Source organism: Chroicocephalus ridibundus, chromosome 14 (genome assembly GCF_963924245.1).
Source record: "Chroicocephalus ridibundus chromosome 14, bChrRid1.1, whole genome shotgun sequence".
Classification (NCBI taxonomy): domain Eukaryota; kingdom Metazoa; phylum Chordata; class Aves; order Charadriiformes; family Laridae; genus Chroicocephalus; species Chroicocephalus ridibundus.
In genome coordinates, this window is record NC_086297.1 from 1,372,140 (window position 1) to 1,396,727 (window position 24,588).

Consider the following 24,588-nt stretch of genomic DNA (forward strand, 5'->3'; position numbering starts at 1 on the left):
CACGCTGGTATAACGCCTGCTTCTTACCCCATCGGCAACTTCAATATTTTTGCAGCTTTCAAACACTGAAATTAGGAAAAGGTGGCGAACTCATGGCACCAGCCACCAGCCGCTCTCCCCTCTCCGGGGAGGGTTTTCACATCCCGCGTGTGCCACGACTAAATGAAAGGCATTAACTCCCGTGGGCTGCTGGAGCTGAAGCTCCATTTGCTGTTGCTCCTGCACATCCCTCCGCCTGGAGCCGCTGCTCGGGAGGAAGCGCAAGGAGAGGTGCAACATTATTTTTATCTCCGCACCCACATGCTGTGCAAAAGCTGAAGAAAAAAAAAAAGCAGCGCAGAGCCTTTTGCGGCCAGCCTCCCCGGGAGGCTCTGACGCACGCAGTAACAAAGGCGCACGTGTGAACAGAAGTTATATACTTTATTTAAAATAAAATACCTTCTGTAATCATATGGGTCTAAATCGAGCTAATAAAAGCTGAGGATGTGCCAGTTTGGGAGCTTTGCCCCGTCAGCTCGGCATCCTTCAGCCCCTGCAGTGGCCCGTGGCCAGCAGGCACCGCTGGCCCAGCCTGCCTGGCTCCTGTGGTCCCCGCGCTGGGGGAAGGAGGTTGGAAAGGGCATGAAGTGCCCACGTACCCCGCTTCACTGTGCCCTTCAGCGAGGAAAGCCAGAAGAGATGCTGGCAGTAAGTTTGCTCTCGCTGCTGGCGTTTCCTTTTAACCCTCTGCAAAAGGAGTGGCGGTCCCAGAAATACACCCCCTTTCACGGCTGGGGCCCGTCCGGCTTCCCCAGCACAATCCCACCGGAGCCACCCGGGCTGGCTAGAAAACAGGCTTGTAGGATGAGGGATGGCTCTGGCCACAGCAATCAGATTTAAAAGGTCATGTTTTGGAAAGCAGTTTAGATGACATTAATTATTAAATCCTCGTAACGCTTGTATTAAGGCTAATAGTTTTCCATATGATTTATACAGCACTGAAATTCGTTACCAATCTTTTAATGATGTTAGGGTCAATCAGGCACAGGAATGCTAAATGACTTAACCCAAAAGGACCAAGGACTGATCCAACGAGTTCTGGGATGCTCTCACTGCTGGCCTGCGCTCTTTCCCTCCTTCTGCCCTTGCACTCATGGCTGGTTGCTTTTATAACCATTTCTGATGGGTTTTTCCTGAAATTACACCTAATCAGCGTCTCAGACATGGTTACGCTTGTAGGAGAAGCAAATGAATCCTGTTAAAAGAAGCGTGTTTCTGGAGGTGTCACTGAAAATGCTGAAGCTTTAATGAAGTTTTATGCAGATTGTTGCAGTGTTTTATGTGGATTCGGAAGTCTCCCTCTTACGAGCGCTGAGTTTTATTAAGTGCTCTGAATAGAGGAGTGAGATACGGGGAGACGGGTCGAGTCTCCAGGGCTGAAAGAAAAATAACACAGATGTGGATCACACATTGGTTTGTAACCTGAGAAACAACTGGTTTGTGTCCCGGCTGCCCAGGCACCGGCGCGTCCCGGAGCCATACGCGAGTGGCAAGTAAGGAATAAACCCGGGGCTGCTGAAAGGCCAGTCCCCAAAAACCAGACGTTACTGGGCAAAGCCGGCGGCCGAAACGCTGCTGCGAACACCCGAGCGCCCTGAGCATCCCCACTCGCCTGCGTCTGGGGCAGCTTTGTAACACACACGGACACCTGCAGCTGGGACGAGCGGGATGGCAGGGGTGGAAAAATCTAACGGGAATGAGGACAAAGCCGTCGGTCTTGTGGGAATGAGGAGCATTGCAAACAACCCCCCTGGGCATTGCAAACCCCCTGGGCATTGCAGACAGACCCCCCCTGGGCATTGCAAACCCCCATGGCATTGCAAACAACCCCCCTGGGCATTGCAGACAGACCCCCCCTGGGCATTGCAAACCCCCTGGGCATTGCAAACCCCTGGACATTGCAAACCCCCTGGGCATTGCAGACAGACCCCCCCGGGCGGCTCTGGCTCAGCCTTGCTGCAGGGCAGCAGCAGTGAATTCGTTTTCATTAAACCAATTCAGGAAACACCGGGATGTGTACACAGCCTTCCAAAACCCAGCTCTTTTCAAAAGTAGTTTTAACGGGAAGTTTGCAGTAACCCAAATACTCACCAGTACTTAGAGCACGTGCATCCCGTGCTCCTGGGAGGCAGCGTCAGGCCCCATCGCGTCTGCTCCAGCACCCAGCCGCATGGGCCAAATACTTGAGATGGCACTGAGAGCCCCCCCGCTGGCCCAGCAAGTGGCCACGCTGCCATTGCCTTTGAGGAGCAGCGGAATTTTTGCTCCCCTCGTGCTATGGGGAGGGGTCGGAGCCCTCCGAGGGCTGGGAAATTCATCCCCAGCGTGTGAATCACAGGCTCTGCTCAGGCAGAGATGGGTGATTTTTGCCAGCCTTGTTGGGTGAGAATAAGATTTAAAACACTTCCAAGCAAACTTCCATTGCGGGGTTGTTTTGGGTTTGTGTTTTTTTTTTTTTTTTTTTTTTTTTTTTTTCTCACTCGGGTATTGCGCTCTAAATTGGTTTTGGAATTTTTTCCCCTCCTTCATCAGATTGTGCAAGAACATCTCCCGAGGTGCGATGTCGGGCGCTGACTCAGGGACCAGTAATGTACGCTGGAAGCGGCAGCTGGTGTCTGACACTGTCACCCTGGCAGCGAATGCGCCAAGTCCCTTGAGAAGGAGACAGCGTTGACTCATTCCCCGTGAGATCTGCCTTATTTCATGCTCCTCCTTGGAGGAAAGCAGGAAAAAAAAAAAGGCGAAAAAAGAAACCCTTGCAGGTAACTCTGTGGGTCCAGACTTGCCACCGACTGTTCTCCCGGTCAGATCCCCATTTCTTTGGGTTTAGCATCACTTTGGGAAGGTGACAAGTGACACAGCTGGGGAAAACACCCCTTTGAGGACCACCCATCCACATGTGGCACGAACTTTCCTGATCTGGGCCCTCATTGATTTGTCTCTCCTGTACCACGGGGCTTACGCAGGGGGTTTTCAGCCAGGTGCCGAAGGTTGCCTTTGCCAATGCAAGTGGGATTATAATTACCTGGTGGTAATTAATGCAGTCATCATTTTAGCTACCCTAGCAGCTCTCAGAGGAGACCGTTAAATTTGCAACTCGCGCACGAGGTCTGTAAAAATGTTCTGAGATTTCTAAGTCAAATACCCAAATCTCTAAAGGGAAGCTGGGGCTGGGAGAGGGAGGTCGTGCCTTCGGCTGGGGGTGGCGGCCAGGAGTAATTGCTGTGATTTATCGAGTGCGGGAAGCATTCCCGACGGAGATGCCCTCGTGTACGGGATGTAGCCAGCATGGAGAGGTTCAGCCTCTCCTGCAGAAGCCTTTAACTCTTAATCTTCCCAAGGACCACCAGCCTAATCTTGCTTGCTTAGCAGAAGTCAAACAATAATGTAGTTTGTACACATTTCCTTTCTTCCACCCAGGTGTCCATCTCCGCCCCGGGCCGGGGCAGTGGAGGAGCAGGACCACCTCCAGACAGTTTGTTCTGAAAGCTCCAGCTCCTCAACGCCTGTTACCGATACTCGCGTCCGGCTGGAGTAATTTTCCACCCACACACCCCTCCGCCAGACCTGCCTTTCCCCAGGGACGAGTCTGGAGCGTGTTAGAGACTCTTCTCTAATGAGCTCTGTCTCACCCGAAACGCCAATGACCCTGTGAACGGCTGCTGTAGCGCCAGTGGTTTGGTTAAACCACAGCCGGAGAGGTGGCAAGGCGAGCAGATGAGCTATGAAATTCTGCAATTTCCTTAGAGAATCATAGAATCGTTTCGGTTGGAGGAGACCTTTAAGCTCATCAAGTCCAACCGTTAACCCAGCACTGCCAAGTTACCACTAAACCATGTCCCTCAGCACCACGTCTTCATGTCGTTTAAATACCTCCAGGGACGGCGACTCCACCACTGCCCTGGGCAGCCTGTCCCAATGCTTGGTAACCCTTTTGGTGAAGAAATTTCTCCTAATAACCAATCTAAACCTCCCCTGGCACAACTCGAGGCCATTTCCTCTCGCCCTATCATCCGTTACTTGGGAATCTGCTATTGAGACTGCAAACTTTGTTTACATCTGGGACAATATTTCTGAGAGGTTTAAAGGCTGCATTGTTTGTATTGGCTGATAATGATAATTTGGGGTATTAGGAGCCTTGACAGGTCCAACCATCGCAATGTTGTATTTCTGGGGAGCTGAGTGTTCCCCCCACAGCAGGGACGACTCCTGGAGGAGTGGACAACCCTGAAGGCCATGCCTGGGAATGAAAACCCATCCAGCCCCTGTCTAAACAGCCAAGGTGGTGGGAGATGCAGGTCTGGCACCGCTGAGCTCTGGGGACCCCTTTCCTCTTGCACCGACTCTGCACATGCAGCAGCTCAGGGCACCGATGTCTCCCCTAAATCCCTCTTCTGCTCCGTAGAAAGCTGTCAAGGCCAGAGAAGAGACGTGTCCATGGGCTTCAGGAGAAGCCGTGCACATTAGATGGAGGCTGAGCAGCACGTAACACCCTGGAAACACTGTCGCTATGAAAAAAAAATGAATTTCATCCATTCCTTTGGGCAAACTCAGCCAGACTTTTCTGCAAATTAACCCAATTATTGAATTAGCATGAGATTCAATACATTTGAGAGCAAGCAGAAAAAGAAGTTGTCAAGTTGTCACAGTATTTGTACATCGCTTTAAAGTTTGAGAATAAAACGATGTCAGCCTAAACAAGGCAAGTGCTTGGACTCGGGGTGAGTGTGGCTGGTGGGACGGGGAGGTTGTGTCCTCTCGTCCGGGAGGGCTAAAGCAAGTATTTCATGGCAAAGGTGGGCCCCTGAGGGTCACGAATCACCGTCAAACACTCCCTCTTCCCAGGAAGACCTGGCAGAGGGTGGAATGAACGACCCACGGCTCACACACAGAGGGATGTCAAAAAGCTTGAGTTTTCTTGGGGTCTAACTGCTAAGAGGGCACATCCCCCCACCAGCACGTCTCACATCAAGGTTTGGATCAGACCCTCCAACCGGAGATCTCGCAGGTTGGCCAAGGACCCATGGGCTCCAAGAGCTGCCAGCTCACCTCCCAGCACGCACAAATCCTCTTACAGACACACCTTTTTCCCAGCTAAGCCTCTTTTTCTCTTGATTTATTAACGGGAATTAAAAAAGGGCCCAGGTTAAAATTCCATGCGTGAATGGAGAACCAAGGTCCGGATCGGGGCGAACTCTGCGTCTGATCACGTGTAACCTCTGCAGCCTCCGGGCCGGGGGAGCGATGTCCTGGCGTTACCTTGGCCGAGGGAATTTTGAAATGAAATTTCATAAAGGCAGACCAAACTCTCACAAAAGTAATGATCAGTATTTTTATTCATACACACTTGCTTTGAAACTACAATTAATATTTAACAAAAGCATTTCATGCAAACAAAGATTGAAGATATTGCGAATGAAGAAAAAAAAGATGCTGTAGTTTATACATCAGTCTTGCCCACTATACTTCCAATGATTTTTTTTTGGGTTTTTTTTTTTTTTTGAAAATGAATGGCCTCTCCAAATTTTCTGGTAGCATCTTGCAGATAAATGATAAGAAAATAAATAATGTTCTCCTCTTTATAAATACAAAATTTGGGTCTTAAAATAATATCAAAAAATATGAATGAATTCAAGGTGGGATTACTCCTTGTTTAAAAAAAGATAACAATAAAATAACATGCATTTTAAAAGTTTCAGGTGTGCTCTGTATTGTCATGCAAAATCATACACGTGTTGGGAACCGCACATTTTTAAAAGAGGCAATGAGTTTCGTTTTGTTGAAATGATTTTCCTTACGTTCGTTTTAATAGCACATTAGGGAATAAATGGAAGGCTTTGTGGGGAACGAGCCACCGATTAAATTTGCGTTATCAGCGCAAGAGCATTTTCTTTCTGCCCCAGGTCAGCAAGGCATCCGCGTGCGCAAGCCCTGCCGCCTTCTCTGGGATGCGGAGCTGCGCTGCTCCACGGTGAGCCCAACGCCCACGCTCTGCTCAACGCCAGCGGGCGCTTGGTTCCTTCTGGGTGAAGGGAGGCCGAGAGGCTCCGCGCCGCCCTCCGTGCTGCCAGGCGCCGCGTGCCGCCCACTCGGCCCCGAAAAAGCACCAAGCACACAGCGAGGTCCAACACGGAGCGGCTCTGCTGGAGGCCTCGGAAGGCCGAGAGAGGAGCACAGGAACCTCTGGAAGGACGGAGCCACCGGCAGTGTCACCCCCCAGGGTTCAAACAGAGGGAAAATACAATTCAAATAGTTCTTAGGAAAAGGTTTATCAAGATCAGAAACAGAATTTTGCTTTCTATTAAAATACTCCTGTCACCAACTTAACGATTACAAAACAAATGTAAGATCAGCCGTAAATTTCCCAATGGATCCCGTAGTGAGACACGAGCTCCAATGGAAGCAGGCTGGGGCCAGTTATCAGTGCTCTTGCTACCCTTCCTGCATGTCACTATTTAAAATTATTAATAGACTGCTGATTATTTTTTTTTTTTTGTCAACTGATATCAATGGAAGAAAAATCACAGCTTCTAGGGCAATTTTCTTTTAAATTTGAACTATGGCGTCACACGCAAGGAAAAGAAAAGCATGGAGATATACGGCACAGGAATACATTAAATACCAACGGAATAAACCAGCCATGGATGGACCAGCTGCAGAAAGAACATCGCTTCTCCTTCAGCAGGAGTCAGTATAAACGTTACTAGAAAACCGCTGTGCTGACTTTATTTACCCATAGGAAATCCCACCCTACAATAACCAGTTCTGCTCAGACTTCCATTGACATGGAATTTTTAAATTGCACATAGAAATCTCAGGAAGTGGAAAAGGGGTAAGTGCAGCTGACCTACACAATCAGCAACAGCACTCCCCACCGCACCCTGACTCCAGTTAACAAAAGCCGGACTCCAGATCCTGTAAGAAACATATCAGATCTGATTTTATTTCTCTTTAAACGGTTTCAGCAGAATTACTAAAGTTCTATAAAAAAGTAGAAATAGCACGGTATATCCAGCAATACCATGTGACTCAAATAACCTGATTTAATATTAAAAATTATAATAATACTTACACAACTCTTTTCAGGTTAAAAGTGTAATAGAAACATTACCTAAGAAGTCCTCACACCTCCCTGTGAGGTAAGTAAGTATTATTACCCCCATTTTACAGATGAGGTAACTGAGGCAGAGAGGTCCATAACTTGCCCTCTCTCTCAAGGGTTTCCTAGGAACAGGAGGGCTGTAGTGCATGACGATTATTCATTATAAGGCTATTTAATTACCAAGCGCTACTGGCACGGATACCGGTCGGTATGGAATCATACATGTTTATGGAGTCAATTCTTCTTTAATTCTTCAACTGAACTACTTCAGATCCCATCTAAGAGTGTAGAGCTGAAGAAAAAAGTGCTTTAGCTTCTCTGTGTTTTTACTGCTTGGCAGCTGAGCGCTTCCCTACAGAACAGCACAAGGAACACGTCGCCTAGAGCTGACACGTTAGCAAAGAGACAAAACCTACGTACAAGAATTTATGACTAAAAGTACCAAAAATCACATTAAATGTTTCCAGAAGTCTCGTGGCAGGTCCGAAAGCCCACTGTAAACTCAATACTGTAAATACGCTTTCTACTCAATATCAAAGCTTTAGTATTGGAAAATTATTATTTCCAATGGCGTGTTTTGCTTAACGAGGAGGATCTTCCCCCTCCGCTAATGGCATGCGTCTCCCATGGCACGCAACTGGGATTGCATCCGGATGCACCGACTGAGAAAACAGAGTTTGCAAGTGGTACCACCCAATCCTGGCCCTTGGACACGTCATCTTTCCGGCTAGAAGACAAGTTCCTCTCTCACTTGACCTTATTAATTTTACAGGAGACCAGCATTATTCAACTGAATTCACCCCGAAAGACAGGACAGATTTCAAAGGCCAACAGCATTTAGATACGCTGAGTTTCTTTTAAACTAACAGCTGATTTCCAGAAGAACTTCCTTCAGCTTGTAAAAGGAAATTCAACTGTATTTCTGGAAAGAATGAAGGATCAGAAAACTAAATTGCATTTCTCTTCTAAATTGGATGGAGGGGGCTATTTTGTTATGGGACTGTGCTCTCTCCTTCTCACGTATGTGCAATCCTCTAAGAGCCCCAGGACTGGCCGGCGGCGAAGTGGCTGTCCTGGGAACCCACCACCCCGCCCAAGTGACTCGAAGCTGGATAAAAACACCTGGATGCCCACCTAACAAAGAAATTTGCCCAGGAGACAGTTATGTCCCATCTAAGCCCTGAAACAGCTTGGAAGTTTTACGTGCAGACCTGTGCCAGCGGGAACGGGGCTGCTCCGGAGCCCCTCGGGATTTGAGCACACGTGGGAGGGAAACACGGCTCCCAAAGCTTCCACCCCAGCTCCAGCATATTGTGACTTTCAATTTGACTTTTAGAAATCTTTGGGATGACGTGGGTGTTCGGATTACGGCTGCTGCTGAACACCAGGGAAAGAAACGCAGTTCCAGTGCCTCTCCCGCTGTTTTCTCTAGAAACCCACATCTCGTGAAAAATATATAAATAACATCTGTATTTAAAAAGATATGAAAATGCTTGCTGGATGCTCAAGGTCTTACTCGCCATTATACATTTCTGGGTGATAAGCAAGCCACCTGGAGTTCTCATTAACGGGCTGGCCCAAGCGTGAGCGTTCACACGCATCAGGCATCACACACTGCATCAGGCAGAGCAACACAGTCCCTGCCTGATACACCCCTGTCTTGTTCCTGCAGGACCCAGGAGTTCACGGTACCTTTTCGTAAGCGGCACAGACACCTGCAGAAGACGATGTGAGATGTCGCAAGCCGAGGGACTCGAGGTAACAACGTTAAAGAGGAATTTCTGCTTCTACATCAGAAAATCTGGGGAACAAACGCAAGGGCCTAAGAAACTGGTTATGAAAAGCAGCAAGAAAACGAGCAGCTCTGCCCAGGTGTTGGAGCAGCCCTTTAACGCCGTGTTCTGGTGCGACCAGCACCGGCCGACACAGCCGTGCCAGCGACAACTGCCCGCAACAGGACCTCCCTGCACAATTCGTACTTCGTCAGGAAAACTAGAACCGTTTGGGATGTCTGCCCGTGGGATCTCCTGCCTGCCCCTGGCTCGGTTCTGCCCCTGCGCCCCTTTCCTCCTGAAAAAACCTGGGCGCTGGAATTTCTCTCTGCATTTTCCTTTTTCAAAAGTCTCTTTTTTACTTTACACTCTTAAAACACATGTAACGCCGCCTCTCTGCAGATTTACTTACTTGAGAGCCCCTTATTTATCAAAAATCCGAGCCTCAGTAATCAGTTGAATCTATTACCTTCTACAGCATGATACCCAGATTTTCCTTAACTACGGCAGGCCAATAATAGTCAGAAAAACAGAAATAGTCATGAATGCTGCACTAGTCCACATGCTTTATGGTGAATACCGTAATTTTTAAAGTACATAATACACAAACAAGAAAATGAACTCCCAGAGTTGGTTGAGAACATATTTGACACAGAATGGTTTGCAAATTTTACTCCTAAAATGGTTTATAAATTTTGAGTTCTGTGTATTTAGGCAACAGTCTGAGTTCTTGTCAGTTGGTCAATGCCCCTCGTTAGCCGGGTGTTTCCCCATGCCCCCGCACCGCCGGGTTCGCCAATTAATGCCGGCTCACCCTCGCCCGGGGAGATGCTCCTGGCTCCGAACTGGGGCTGCCGAAGGACCACCACCGGGCAGAAGCCAAACTTCTGCAGTGGCACAAACTGTGCGTCCTAAAAATACGTCCGCGGAGGGCTCCACGGGCGCAGACACACGACACAGTGGCCGTTCATATCCCACCGCGTTTCACCCAAAAACTGTCCCGCTCCGATGGGTCACCCCCGACAGTCAAACGCACCCCCCGGTACCCATCGGCAGGACTGCATCCTTCTATCAGAATCTTTGGCACAGGTTCCATGTTTTATTGTCATAAAAGATGGTTAGAAAGTAAATTCCCCTCCCCCCCCCCCAGTTACATATTCTAGTATAAATTTAAGTCTTTTATGGCAAATATCTTACTTTTTGAGTATGTTTACATGCTGGAAAAATTGTAATCAGTCTGCATGCAGCAACAGAGACATCATGCTCCTGGCGTCGTCATGCACATCTGACAGACAAAAGTGCCTACGGCTGCTAACATTAACAAGGCAGAAGGGAAAAAAAAAAGGAAAATGCACTGCCTACTATTTTACATGCTGTAACAAAACCAAAATATGCACAAAAAATATTTACTGATATTTGAATTAATATCTTCCGGTAAGTCATAAGAGGAAATATCAAAATTTTTTATCTAAGTGATAGGAGAGGAGAAGATTGCATTAATTACAGTGTTCATCATTGCAAATAAAGTCTATTTCCTTCTCTGTAAGTAATAAGCAGACGTGAAATGAAAGCCTAATTGAACCTCGTATAAAACCTGCAGGTAGCAATTATCGTTTAAAAGTAGATCTACTTTAAAAAAAAGAGATTATACCCTAAGCCATTAACAATATCCAAAACCTAAAGTAAAACCCAAAACAATAGCAATAAAAACATTTAGCTAAGTCTAAATGATGTCATTCAGAACAAGAACTTTCACAAATAAAGCACAATTTGTTTTATAAAATTTTTATAATACTCTTTATGCTTGATACGATTATGTCAATAATATAGATCTGCTTATTATTAACCCTTATTATTAAGAGTTATTACTAAACATGCAAAATTCATTGCATGAAGCATATGTAAAATGTATTAAATTCCATTCTGTCAATAAAACAAGTTTTAGGTGCTTCTTCTTTCAGGCTCGATTATTCTACAGCCCCAAGTTTTCTGAATTAAAACTGATTATTTTAAGACTAAATCTCGCTTGATTTTCATGAGTTATTCTGGAGAAATCAGGAAGTCACCTGGCGCTGCTTTTTTTGTTAATTTATTATATAGAATGTTTTTGTAGATTTACTGCTCTATAGTGAAGACTATAAATAAACACACGTAAAGAATATTTAAGGGATTACAGTTTTGGTTGACATTCCAGGTTAACAAATTTCATAGTAAGATATTGGTATTAGAACCAGTTAACAGTAAACTTGAGGAGTGGCGTAAATTAAATTAACTGAACAAACAATGGCACCCTGGATCACAGAATAATCTCATGGAGATTAAAATTCACAAAAATGTTATTAAAATTATTACTATTATTATTATTATTATTATTTTTATTAAAGACAAAATTTCACCCTTGAGTTTATCACATGCTACTTAGCGAAGATCCTAGAGATCTGGCCACCGCTGAAGTGTGCTTAAGCCTGGTGTTGCTCACAGGATGGGTTCACCAAGCCGCAGGGGCGAATTGGATTTTATCCCCTCCCCCGCCCCCCCCCCCCCGCCCCCAACTTGCTTCTCTTGTATTTTCCAAACGACTACTTTCAACCGTGTCTCTTTGCAACGCCTCTCCTCCCCGGTGCCGTTTCAGGGTGCCGTTTCAGTCTCGTGTGCTGCTGATCCCCCCGAAGCCACCGGGCAGAGCGGGGAGGAGCGGTCCCCCGGGGCTCCGACCTCCCAGCATCCGCACCACGGCACTAAATATTCCAGCTTGGGTTGTTGGTATTTTTTCAGACTGCGCGTTAGACTATTTCTAACACAGCAGAGTGGAAAAGGGAGCAAAAGGACACCGGGGAGCTACAGAAATATATAATGTACCAAAAAATGGGTAAGTTTAGACAAGTCAGTGGTGACTTCTAGAAGAATAAGTGGGCACCGCACATTAATTTATCTCCCATTAAGACAACATCGCTGTTCTAACGCCAAAATCCTGAAGAAGTGGCCTTTCCCCCATCTTACACTTTCTAACCCTACAATTTCCAGGCCCAAATGGAATCAACAAGGCAAAAGCCTAAAAATTGTAGGGTTGAGGACCGTTCCCCACTGCAGGATTTGTTCCTGGTCTGCTGTTTCACGCTACGTTTTGTAAAAGGGGATGTACGAACTGGGGGTTGACGTAAGAGAACCCTTCAAAATCTGTTTGGTCTATGTTAGCAATGACCAGCTGATCCGGAGGTGTTAACACCGGCTGTCCTCGTGTAAAGAATTTGTCGAAGTTTTCGGCACCCTTGCCACACTGCAAGAAAAAAAGAGAAACAGAAAAAAAGGCTGAAAAAATCAGCAATACATTGGCAGTTCCGTTTTTTTGCAGATTTTTCAGGATACATGCAAGACTTTCCCTCGTTTCTTACGAGGACTTAAGAGAAAATTTTTGTTTCAGGTATTCTAACAGAAAACCCCAGGCAAACAGAGAAGTTTTAACTCTGATGAAAAACAGAGTCTGAAAAGTTCCCTCCTGTCAGCAAGAGGTGACAAGGTAAAGAGGCTTAAGCATTCAGAACTACTGGGATAAAAATGGAAAAAGGAAATATTTTTATGGACGTGTCTTGGCAAGAGACACTTTGTCTGTCATGTCATTTCATTCTTCTTAAAACCTTTACGATGCAAAATTAAATTTGCATGTTAGCGTCTGTTTCCTTCACAATCTGCAGAAAGCTTCATGTAATTCATTCATATGCTTTGATTCTTCATGGTATGGCCTACAAACTCTTGTAAATTCATGAAGGACAGCAGAGCCCCGGTCCTGGGGGCCGCCGGAAGGAGCTGGGGCAGGGAGCACGCCCTGGGAACGGGCCCCCGTTACAAAACACGCTATCACGGGTCTAAGAGACTTGTCGCCTCGTGAAGCCCAGCCAAGAAGGGGGGTTATACATAGCTCCATGCTCAACACAACTCATTCCAAACACAAAACAAAAGAAATCAGGTTTGCGAAAAGGATAGTTTTGAGTAATGCAGAAAAGACTTGAAAGGCAGGGAAATATGATTAGAGGCAAGTTAAAAAGCACGAAGGTGGGACCAGAAGAAAATTAGCTTGGGTGCAAGAACAAAATGTATGTTTGAGGAAAACTAGGCATTGAATAATGTGGAGGGGTCTAAAGGAAACTGGTAAATCGGCTTATCTCAAAACTATCTGCTGTAATGGATCATTGAACGAAGGTGGTTGTACGATAAAGGCACTGAACGGTTCTTCCCGTTGTCCCTGACCCTTTCCTCTCCATCCACCCCTACAGGACAGCTGCGCTACCAGATACTTTTGTTAGCAAACACACCTAGGTGCGGATGCAGAGGATAACATCACACTGCTATCTTCAGGCTTAGAGGATAACTTGGAAAGGGTAGAAGATGGCTTGTAAAATAGACCAATATTAAACATTGACTTTTCTGAACTAATGCGACAGGAATAAAGCTGCGCATTTGTAGGAGAAACCAACTGAAGAGGGGCCCGTTAAGGGAACCTGAGGGTGAGGTGTTTGGCTGTCGCGAAAACAGCTCAGTCAAAGTTTCCAGTCTCCTTGCAAAGCACCTGGCACGTCCTGGACTGGGACACGCCATTCCATCTGAGCTGCAAAGAACTTTTGCTGCCTCGGGCACAAGTTGGTTTCTATTTCAGATGAAAAAGGCCTGCTCAGGCCCTGGCGCGCGGCGCTCACCGCAGGACACTTGTTCAGGCTTGGAAGAACACAGGCAGAGGAGACTTCCATGGTTAAAGGCTAATGGTAGTCTGCTTTTTTCACCCAGGGCTCTGCACTCCCCGAATACCCTGGTGCCCACTGAAGCCAGTGCATTTTGGTACAGAATCTCTGGAGAACAAGAATGGACAGAGCGGAGCTTTGACAAGGGGAAAACTCTCCATCATTGGAATAAAAGTTGATGTATCCCCAAATTAACAGTCAAATCTATTTAGAGGCAGTACAGTCAACTCAGAGCAGCAACAAAAGGACTTTTTATACAGGGAAGACTTTTTAACTAAGAGGATGTTCTACAGATATGCATCATTCTTCCACAAAATTATGCTCTGTTTTGTTTTTCTTTTCTTTTTTTTTTTTTTTCCCCCTGGGAAGTGGAAGGTAGAAAGGGAAGGGAAGTAGTATATCGAAAGCAAAGTTCCTGACTCCATTAAGATTCTCACTACTGCTTATAGTAGTAGAGGCTGAGAAATAACTCATGTGAAATTCGGGGATTTTGGGGGTGCAAATGTAATCATTTATCAATAAATTTCCATCTTCAGTTACATATTTGTCTTCACACCAAAGAGCAGCATTGCTATCACGAGCGTTAATGCAGTATTAAAGCAGAACTGAAAATATGGGACTCCTGGAACTCCTAAACTTACAAATACGAGTAAAATGTCCTTCTTGCCAAATAATCAGCCCGTGCCTATAGCCTGTGAAATGTCAGTCTGGAAGGGAACACATTATTTAAACCAACCAACTGCTGACCCCAAATCTGCAGCTCCGTGTTGGAGTGAGAACCATACCTGTGTGAAAGAGCGGCAGGATCATTCCTGCAGCAACGCCCTCCCCAGAGAAGATGCACCTGGAGAGTTTTTTTGAAAAAACAAAGCCTACAAATAGTCCGTATCTTCAAACAGATTGAGGGTCATGTGTTTTTTCCTTTCTAGAATCCATATAAATAGAATCAGTAATCCTAATAAATGAGTTATACATAGGGTATGTACACTTCACACTTGGATTTTAAATCATTTTGGTCTAGGAAAGTTAGGCTCCATGTGAGTATGCCTTGGTGTATTTTAATAGCAGCCTGTATAAACATAACAGGTCATGAGAAGCACGGAGAGGGAGCACAGCTGCTCTAAACAGGAGCCAGGATCTGCCACGAAACGTGCTATGATGGAACCAGAGCACGCTCCAAGCTTTTCGTACCTGCGTGCTGGTGTTACTTCCAGCTTCAGGGAGAATCTAAGCACTCAGCTCCTGAGCTAATAAAACTTACAGATGTGAAGGTACATTTGCTTTACGATCAGCTCTAAATTTGACTCAGGACGGTTGTAGCGAAAATCTTCCATAAAAGCTGCTTCGAGGAGGCGCAGCTGCCCTTGGGACAGCCGCCCCTGGGGGCTGGCCGGGCAGCACCACCCATCTTCTTTGCCTATTTACACCCTTCCCTGCCTGCAAAATCCACACTGTATGAAAAGGGTATTTCCCCCAGCACAAGACCCTCTTCTCGGCATGCAATTCCCCTCCTAGTGATGTGAAAAAGTCATTTGTACACAAAAAAAGAGGAATATATTCTGCCACCGGGCAGTGGCCTCCCCCCGTTCATTAGTCTGACACCACACTAGTGTGTCCGTGTCGGCAAGTAAACCAGTGTCCAGACCAGTGACCCTACATCTGCAGTGCTACAGCCAGCTTCAGCGTCTCAGTTCAAACAAAAAAGTGTTAGAGGAGAAAAGATTCAATGTTAGGACATAACAATTTACAGCTGTTCCCGAAAGCTTGTGTTCTTGTGTGCAAACACTTTGCCTGTCAATAGAGCACAGTACGCGCTGCAGGAAATTCTGTATCCACAAATACAGCTCTTCAAATTATATTATGCAAACAAGTTCTCACATTAAGGACACCTTTTCACTTGTTTGGATTTCTAAAATATGCCTACAGATACCTGTGTGCAAACCAGTAACAAACATTAAAAATAAATCAAGGATTATTCTCGCAAAGTCAGGATATGTCACTCCAGGATGGGGAGTACAACCCCCGCCGTGGGGCGTAGCCCACCGTGGAGGAGACTCCCCCAGTAATTCAGATAGCTTTAATCATGGCCTTCAGATGCTGTTCAGAGGAGACAGCTGGGGACCACATCTATTACAGGTCTCAAGGGGCTGATGTGCACGTGCCCGCTCTCCCCTGTTTTTGACATCTCACGCACACCATGAGTGCCCAGCCAGGGCTCAAACCATCCAGAGGCTTTTTCACAAGGAACAAAGTACGCGGGGTTATGCGAGAGGGTGCCAAAACGTTCGCAGATTTACAGACTGGTCTGCCATAATCAAATTGCCTTATTTTAGACGCGTCCCAGATTTGCAGCACCAGCCAGCCAGCATCAATCTCACCCCACGGGAAGGCAGGGCTGCGGACACCCTTAGCGAGGGAAGGACTTGGCATCTCACTCACCACTTTAGGTTTGAAAGGTGGCTGAATCTCTCTGTTTTCCAGTTTTTCCCAGTCAATCCTCCTGAAGAAAGCATGTTCCCTGATGTCTCTTTCACCTTCAAGGCCACAGCCAAGGCGTTTTGCGGGATGTTTAGTCATTAGCTATTAGGAAGAAAACACCAAGTGATTAAATTTAACGCTGGAATGAAAGTGAGACAGAGTTTCCCCAGATTGCGATGCTCCGGTTCCTCTCCTGAAGCTGCAAGCTGCTAATAAAATTGTTTTGAAAAGCTAAAATTCATTTTTTGAAGACTAGTTTTCGTGTTCGATTACTGGAGACAGCACGTCAGCAGCAAAATTGAGCACTTCTTCCCCTTCGGCAGAGGTTGCCGCTGGAGGCGTGGGCGGGCAGGCGGTGCCCGGGGCGCGCTGCCATCGTAGGAGTTCACAACTCACTCCTGAATTTCACCTTTGGTCTTTCGGTTCAGTCGTATAAATCTGCAGAACAGCTTCTGCCCTACCTCAACAATCAATTAAACTTAATAAATTCCAATATACTAAAGCTGTATGAAGTACTACCCCCCCTCTTTCATTTTTCTGGGCTTGTTCAAGACATCTCATTACAGAGCCTACGATTTCTTGGCACCCAGCTGACAATATCTAATCTGCCTTTCCTCCCTCGCATCCTTAATGACATCTCGGTCAATACTACACCCAGCTGCACAGATTACGCAGACTTGTGGAAAAAACCACGCAAACCCACCAGCGTTGCACGCTTGGAAACAGTAATATGCCTCCGAATTAACAAGCTCTTCAAAATCTTTTCAATTGATATGTGCATTAGGAAGCGAGCAATGTAGCCTCCAACTCTCAGTTCCAGCATTGTGGAGACTTCTTAAAGCTCTTTTACAAATGATATATGATTAATATACTGCTGGGAGTGATACCTCAACACATTTTTTTAAAACCTCCGCTGTACCGCTTTAGTCTCCCTCCAAATGTTGAGTTGATCACATTCCAATTTGGAACCTAAAATAAAAGCGACTCGAAGCAGACTTTGGGAAGTTGGCTGCGCGCTGGGCTGGGAATCACATCCTGCGTCCAGCGTAACAGCAACTTTCCCATTTTTATTACCTTTTCTAAACTCTTTGCTTTACCAGTAGGTGATATAAGAAAAGGTGAATGACTCTAGCAGCTTTAATTCTGTTCCCAAGTTTCTGCATTTACCAAACCCAGCGAACTCTGAGTCAGTGGAACAGACGTCAAGCAGACGATTCAATCTCAAGAGCGCGTTGGTCCATGGCCCCGGGATCGCTGAGCTACTGCTGACTACAAGGTTCAGGAGCTTTCTCATATTGACTTCTTCGCTCAGGCATAATGCTCGCTGAAATTCGGGATTAATTTGTTAGTTTAGAGATGACAAATGTGTTATTATCACAGAGACTTGACCTTAAACCTAGTGGTGCAATGCAATTTTAGCTTTCGGACCTCCCTTTGTGTAAGCACTGAGCAGAACAGCAGCAAGTGGAAGAGCCGAAAACATGGTAATTAGATCAAGTTCAAACTGTGCTGTTTGAATATATGATTTTCACGGTAAGGCATCAATCTGCATGTACTTCACAAAATTATATCGTGTTTTGGTTTTGTTGGCCAGCATATCTACACCCGGACAGGCTCCAAAATCAGAGTGGTCTTTCCTTCTACCTTGTTGTTCTGAACAGCTTTTCTTTTTCTTGATGACTTTTCCATAAGGGATTAATATCCAGCTCACATAAAATACTTCATAAATGGTTGCAAAGGAAAGGAAGAAAGTAAATACCAAATTAGCTGGCACTAAGCGCAGTGATATTTTATCGGTGTAAGTGAGACATCAAATAACGCTTTATAGACGGTGGTTTGGAAAAGCCGCAGACTGACAGTACTTTAGGGAATCACGTGGAGTCAAAGGGAAGTCAAATGAATTCTTGTTTCCTGAGCTAATCCCCTGAAGTCAAATCCATTCTTCTCAAAAAAAAAAATAAAAAATTAACTTGGAATCTAAGATAAATTTTAGGCCACACAGGTTACCTCTGGGTCAGGACTTCCCCACAGTTTCCTTGCATTTACGCTAAAGGTTTTCACGTAAGCTCATTTTTACCTACATTTCAGAACGATTCGTATTAACTCCTTCGCTGTGCTGCCGTCATTAGGCGCGCCGGGCTGAGGACTGGCTGCAGTACCTGGTACCCACCCGAGCTGAGAAACCTCCTCACCCTGCCCAAGCGGGGCTGTGCTGCCGAGGGCTGAGAGGAAAGGTGGGTGGAGGCGTTTCACACCATCGTCCTGTTTATAAATTCTGCCTTGGATTTGGCAGCTACTGTGACATTTGTTCTTACCATAAAACAAGCAGGCACAGCGGGAAGAGCTGAACACTCATCAGTGACACCAGGTGACGAGCACTTCAGGACAACAGGGCTTGGCACAGCCTGGCGGAAGTCGCGCTTAAAAATACTACAGTGCCATACCAAAGCCAGACATCTCCAGTTACTCACAAGGACAGCCAAAAAGGAGCTTAATGATAAAGAAGCATCTATCTCACCCCCTTGCAGATGGAGACAGCTTCTTTGGACAGGGATTTTGGATAGGAAACATTATGCTCCATTATGGACTGGAAAAGTTCATCTTCGTCTTCGCCATCGAATGGAGGCTGTTGGAAATAAATCACAGGTAAGTTACTTACTGGTTTGGTTTTTTTTAAACCCTCCACTTTTTATGAAATGGCATGACGATACTATGGCCATGCTGGGTCAGATCAAAGGTGCATCCAGCCCAGCAACCCGTCTCCAGTCCACCAGAGGTGCCCAAAGAGATGAGTATACAGCAGTGGTCCTTGCCCAGGAATACACACCAACCTCCCAGCCACCTGCTGCTTGGGATCTTCTGACCCACAAGTTTAGTGTTTACCACTCAGGTAGAAACCAAAGAAAGAAGCTCATTTCTGCTCCCAGCATGGCAGCCAGGTTAATGAAACGCGTGCAGGATGACCATCTTTAATCAGTTTTTAAAGCTACTGTGCACCAGACAGCCAAAATACTTTAATGGGTGAAGTCTGGAGACTGTAATTTTCATTTACCTTGTGTTAAGATATATCCATTCCTCACTTAATTACAGTTAAACTCCAGGTTGTTTTATAAGACATGGCTGTAGACTCTGCTTCTGTGAAGGGCAGACCGTATCACGACCAAGGGCTGCATTTTATTTTTAAATATAGGGGATGAGGAAAGTGCCCGTGGGTGAGTCCCCAGGATATGGTCACTGTGCAAGACTCACCTAATGGTGAATCTCATTTTCCCAAAAGCATTCAGATGTCTAATATCTGCCATGCAGACTGTAAATGCTAACAACTGCAATTGCTACACTTCAAAAACTTTTAAAATGTCGACTGGAATTTAGTAGAGAAACTAGTAAAGGCATTTGTTAAAAATGTATGTTTTAAGCTTAGGAAACACATGCCTTTAGCTAACACTCTTTGAAAGCCAATTGCAGAAATCTTTTCCAACCCCAGGCTAATGTAATTCCTTAAAGTTGGTAGTTATCTACCATTCACTGCAGTAGAGAGTTGCTTTCCCACGTGAGGGACTCGGAGAGCAGTGTCTCATTAACTGTGCAGAACAAGGGGGTTGTAACCCAGCACGTTTCCAGGGGCGAGACCCATACTTTACCCCTAGGACACACAACACAAAACCTGTATTCTTGTGACTTAACTGCAATGCAGAGCATATACACACTCTTAGTACCTTTCCCCCTGGCTTCAAACTACTAAATGGTATTTCTTCCATTTGACATGCATTTTCCCGCTGAAGTGTCTCACATTCAATTTTGAAGCTGGCTATTTATAACACTATTACAGCACAAAGAAGCCGTATTCAAAGGCAGCGCTTGATTATACACATGCAACACAAAGAGCTTAACGCCTAAATACATTCTCAGCGGAGTCGGTCAAGAGTACAAGGAGATAATGTCAGTATGAAAGGCCCCACTTCTGTCCCCTAAGGGTCTGACCCCGCAGGGAGCCTTGGATCAGAGCAGCAGGAGGAGGTCACTCTTACCTGGCCAGCCAACATCTCATAGAGCAGCACTCCGTACGCCCACCAATCCACAGACTTCCCATAGGGCTGGTAAGCAATAATCTGCACAATCACAAAAAAAAAACCAAAGAAAAAACCCCTGTGTTATCTAACATACAGTCTTGTGACATATTAGATAAACAGTGACATACAGAGATGAACATATTTCCTTGAAAAAGCCCAGAAAGCGAATCCTGCAATCCCCACTCCAGCTAATCACTGGTTTCAGTGATTGCAAATGTTAGTCTAAACCCATCTGCTTTTGGTACTCCAATATCTTGGGAAATGCAGCTCTTAGGAGCCCTTGGGATGCACGTTTGAAGGCCAAGGAGGTAGTACAGCTGCACAAGGTAGGAGACAAGGCAAGAATGCTATTCATCCATTTGTGTCAAAGCTTGAAATCATGAGACCCACTTAACTTACAGATTATCAATAATTAAGCCTTTCTTTTCAATATTTATATTTTTGTTCTGCTATAAAAGAAATCAAAATTTAAGAAAAGAGCAAAACCCTGAGAAGCTCAGTTATGTTTTCCCAAGTTGTGTGATTGAGATACTCTTAGTATGAAGCTAGATACCAGCTACACCAAAAAGAAAGCGGTTTCTGCTGTTGAGCCTAATGGAAATGTCAAGTATTTTGCACCCTCTGGGTTCACATCTGACTCACCCAGAGGCACAAATTGAGTCCTGACACAGCGAAAGGCTGCGACTGCCATCGGCACACAGGTCCCCTCGTGCGTCATGTTCTTTAATGGAGGCCTCTTCAGAGATCAGTGTTAATTTATTTAAGAGATGCGTTTGGGCAGGCTGTAGAGGAGTTTTGAGGTGCAGGTGTTCTCTCAGATCTCCTTCTAAATAACTGTGAAGGGATATTTTGGCTCGCGAAGGGATTCCATCCACACGAAGTGTCCATCCGCACTGGGGAAGGCAGAGTGGGAGCCTCGAGCCGCAGCGCCACCGTCCCACTGGGATAAGCAGGGAACCGAGGCCGTCACTCCTCCAGATGGGCTTGCAGTTACTTTCCTGTTTGCATGTGGTTTTATTCTTTGTGAAACAAACTGCTAGATCCATCATATTCTATGCTAGAATCACATATTCTAGATTTTTTAGTTGTCTGAAAGAGAAGTCGGACCAGCAAGTCCTGTCATTTCTGAGGAGAATACTGAGTCACCAGTTCAATAACGCAGGACTGCCTGGCTACTAAATGAAATGGAGTCCCTGTGTGAATATACGTTCTTCGCTGGGCTAACAGCAGCACATGAATTAAAAACTGCTGCAGTGTTTCTAAGCAAAGGACTTCAAAATCAATCGCGCTTTGAAATATATTATACGACCAGAGGTAATAACAAGATTCTCAGCAGGAAGGTCCTACGCAAAGGCAATCTTTATTAGTTGTCTTTTACCAGTAATATGGACTTTAAAATATATATTTGGGACATTCATTTCATATTATGGTGGTTGGCATACTCGGTTACTCTCCCTTTAATTTCTGGCACCAGTGAGTTCCCAGAGGTCTGCTGGAATCAATGTTGCTTCTTGAAAGACCAAACACTTGCAAAATTTTATTCAGAAACAACAGTGGCCTTTACACTCAGAAAATGATAAAACATTTCATTCTCAGCCCTTCTCCGACAATCTCTCCTTGCCTTATGGAAAAGAGTATCTTACCAAAAAAAAAAAAGGGATATTTTTCAGAAGGTCATTAATTTATAAAGGCAGAACATTTTGTACATTAAGTGCACTTCAGGTAAGTGGTTTTGGTAGGAACAGTTCACTTCAATTAGCAAATGAGAAAAAGATGGATCCACAGCAGTTAGAAAGAACCTGCTGCTCCACCGCCACGGCTCTCACCCTGGCACAGGGGTCTGCCCGCGAGGCCACGCTCTGCTTCTGCTCCTCTTGGGAAAGAGTTTGATGGGAGCGCTGAAGAGAGGGAATCTTTTAAATACGGTACTGCAATGTCATAACATGAAAGATGTAACACAGCACGGACCCAGTGACGCCGTTTGTTTATCCAGCAAGAGGTCAGTCGAGACTGGGTTGTTCTCTAGATAGCATTCTCATCAGCAAATCCAATCTGCCCCAATTACATCTGCTTTTGTGAGAGAATATCAAGCAGAATCATCAAGAGAGAGAACTGACATGAAAAAAGCTCCTACATTTAACCTAACGTATGGTCAGAGTCACTAAAATTTTTGTCCTATTTGATGCCGCGTGTCAACATCAGCAGAAGCATCTGACGAACAGCCCAGCACCCCCTCCGAGCTGGCACACGCCTCCCCTGCCTGAACCAGTTGCTTGATGAAAGAGTGGGATTTGAGAAATAAATAGGGACATGAAGTTCCCCTGGGACTGGAAAGGTCCCACCGCAGAGAAGTCCCACTGCAAATACAATGATCACACTTTTTCCATTGCACTTATCGCACTGCAGGAAAAGGTGGTCCTGCCGATATCTGCTGCTGTACACCGGCAGTTTTTTTCCTTTAATCCTAATTAAATACACCCAATTTGAACCACCAGCCGAATCCTGGTAAGGATACAATAGGAGTGAAACACAGAAGAGGAATCTGCCACGTTCATTCACCAACCTGTGCGTCATGCACGGAAACCGGCGGTTGTACTCGTAATAATGGGAGCTATTAAACGCATTAATTGGAAAATGTAAAAGAGAGGAAAAAACGCTCACTTCAAGGAAGGAATTACATGTGGGAGGAAGCAGATGAGTTTTCAATACACAGTCAAACATGCATTGGTACAAAGTCAGCAAGTTCTAAGTGTCGTATTTTCAGTAGTTCCCTCCTCCTCGTGCAGAAATCATCATGTATTACCTACCAGCTGCCGCACTCAAAGCCATCGCTGGCTGCCTTGCAGCAGCTGCCAAAACAATCCTATCTGCATGTACAAATTTTGGTATCTTTTAGAACAAACAGGGGTATATTAACACGACCTCCAACCTCACCGCAGTTGGAGCAGCGAGGGAGCTCCTGTGCCTAGAAATGAAGCCCTGTACCCTCCTCCAGCTTCGACCTCTGCTTTGTACTGGCCAGGGAAGACTGGAAAGTTGATAGGACCCTTTCCTTCCCCTCCTTCTCCATATTAATTCAAACGATTGCCTTTTTCATCCCCTTTTGCACTTCAGATGTCCCATTTTTGCTATCTATTACTATATTTTAAGAGCTTTGCCTTTTCGGGTTCCATGGATTTGAGAGCTCGGGAAGAGCTCAGGAGGAGCTTCTCCCATCGAGCCAAATTGGCAGAGGAATGTTGATTGCTTTTTTCATTTTTTTTTTCCATTTTGCCTCGAAGGAAGGCACAGTTAAGAGCAGGACACAGAGATTAATACCAGCAATTTGTAGGAATGTTTAGATCATTGCAGCTTGCAGCTGGTAGCCAGTTGGGATGAAAAGATTATATCCCAGAGGCAAGAGAAAGTCTTTTGTGAACATCTCTTATGTCTACTGGAAAAGTTAAAACTCAGTTATTAAAAGAAATAAACATCACTAGTACAAGAAACAGCCAAATGTACACTTTCCAAACCTTTGTAATACCTATCAGCCTTCCATAATCCCACCAAATGTAAAGTTAGAATTTAAGGTTTTGAGGCTATTAGATGGAGGAGAAGGGGAACGAAGTTTCTAATTAAAATGCTTTAAGTTCTGCAATTCCAAGTCAACGCCCCAGCTGCTGCGGGCGTGCTGATGGCGGGGTTCAGCGCTGCACCACAGGCAGCGGGCTGTGCTGGCAGAATCCCATCCTGCTAATCCTCTTGACATCCATCTCCTTCTGTCTCTCTTGACCGGTCAAGGAAATACAAAGTATTAATTGATTTCACAGCTATTTTACCGCTCTGACCATAAATATTTAAGTTCAGCACATCAACAAATATTCCTTACTAGATAACCACTTTCTGCCTGACAGAATTGGTCAAACCTGAGATTCTACCAGTTTAACCTCTGCGCGTTTCTCAAATTGCAGAGGATAAGAAAATGACTAGTAATTCCAGTGCGTTATACACCTACGTAATAATAAATGCTAACTTTCCCAATCATTGAAACAGGAAAACATTATTTTACAGTACACCGAAGTGTGCGAGTCCGCTCTGCGGAATGAAGCACCATATCCCCCTGCTTTTCTATCCGGAGATCGTACGTGTGAAGCCACCTCAGATGTCCCCGTATGGTCCTTCCAGAGGTGTCATCTCTGAACTAGGTGCCTGGGTAGGTCATTGGAGGCAGCATGAGGTCTTTCAGACCCCCCCACAGTCACAACGTTATTTCCCAAATACCAATTAAAAGAGCTAATTCTCTATGTTTGAGTGCAACACACTCACAGGACTACTCATACTAGATACCTTCAACAGTTTATTTAGATTTAGCTCATTTATCTCCACCCAGCAGGGAATGCCACCGTGCAAATGCT

At 45.4% G+C, this 24,588-nt stretch overlaps 1 protein-coding gene across 2 annotated transcripts in view; it reads right to left on the reverse strand.

The window, feature by feature from the left end:
• Positions 1–6,518: 6,518 nt before the first annotated feature.
• PRKCA (protein kinase C alpha) overlaps positions 6,519–24,588 on the reverse strand; it is a 156,820-nt gene continuing 138,750 nt past the window's right edge. For both annotated transcript variants that reach the window (XM_063352623.1, XM_063352622.1), the window contains 4 exons: positions 20,153–20,233; positions 18,643–18,750; positions 16,086–16,226; positions 6,519–12,190 (listed from right to left, as the gene is read on the reverse strand). In XM_063352623.1, the coding sequence (XP_063208693.1) occupies positions 12,026–12,190; positions 16,086–16,226; positions 18,643–18,750; positions 20,153–20,233 (495 nt within the window). In that variant the 3' untranslated portion in view covers positions 6,519–12,025. The remainder of the gene's footprint in view (positions 12,191–16,085; positions 16,227–18,642; positions 18,751–20,152; positions 20,234–24,588) is intronic.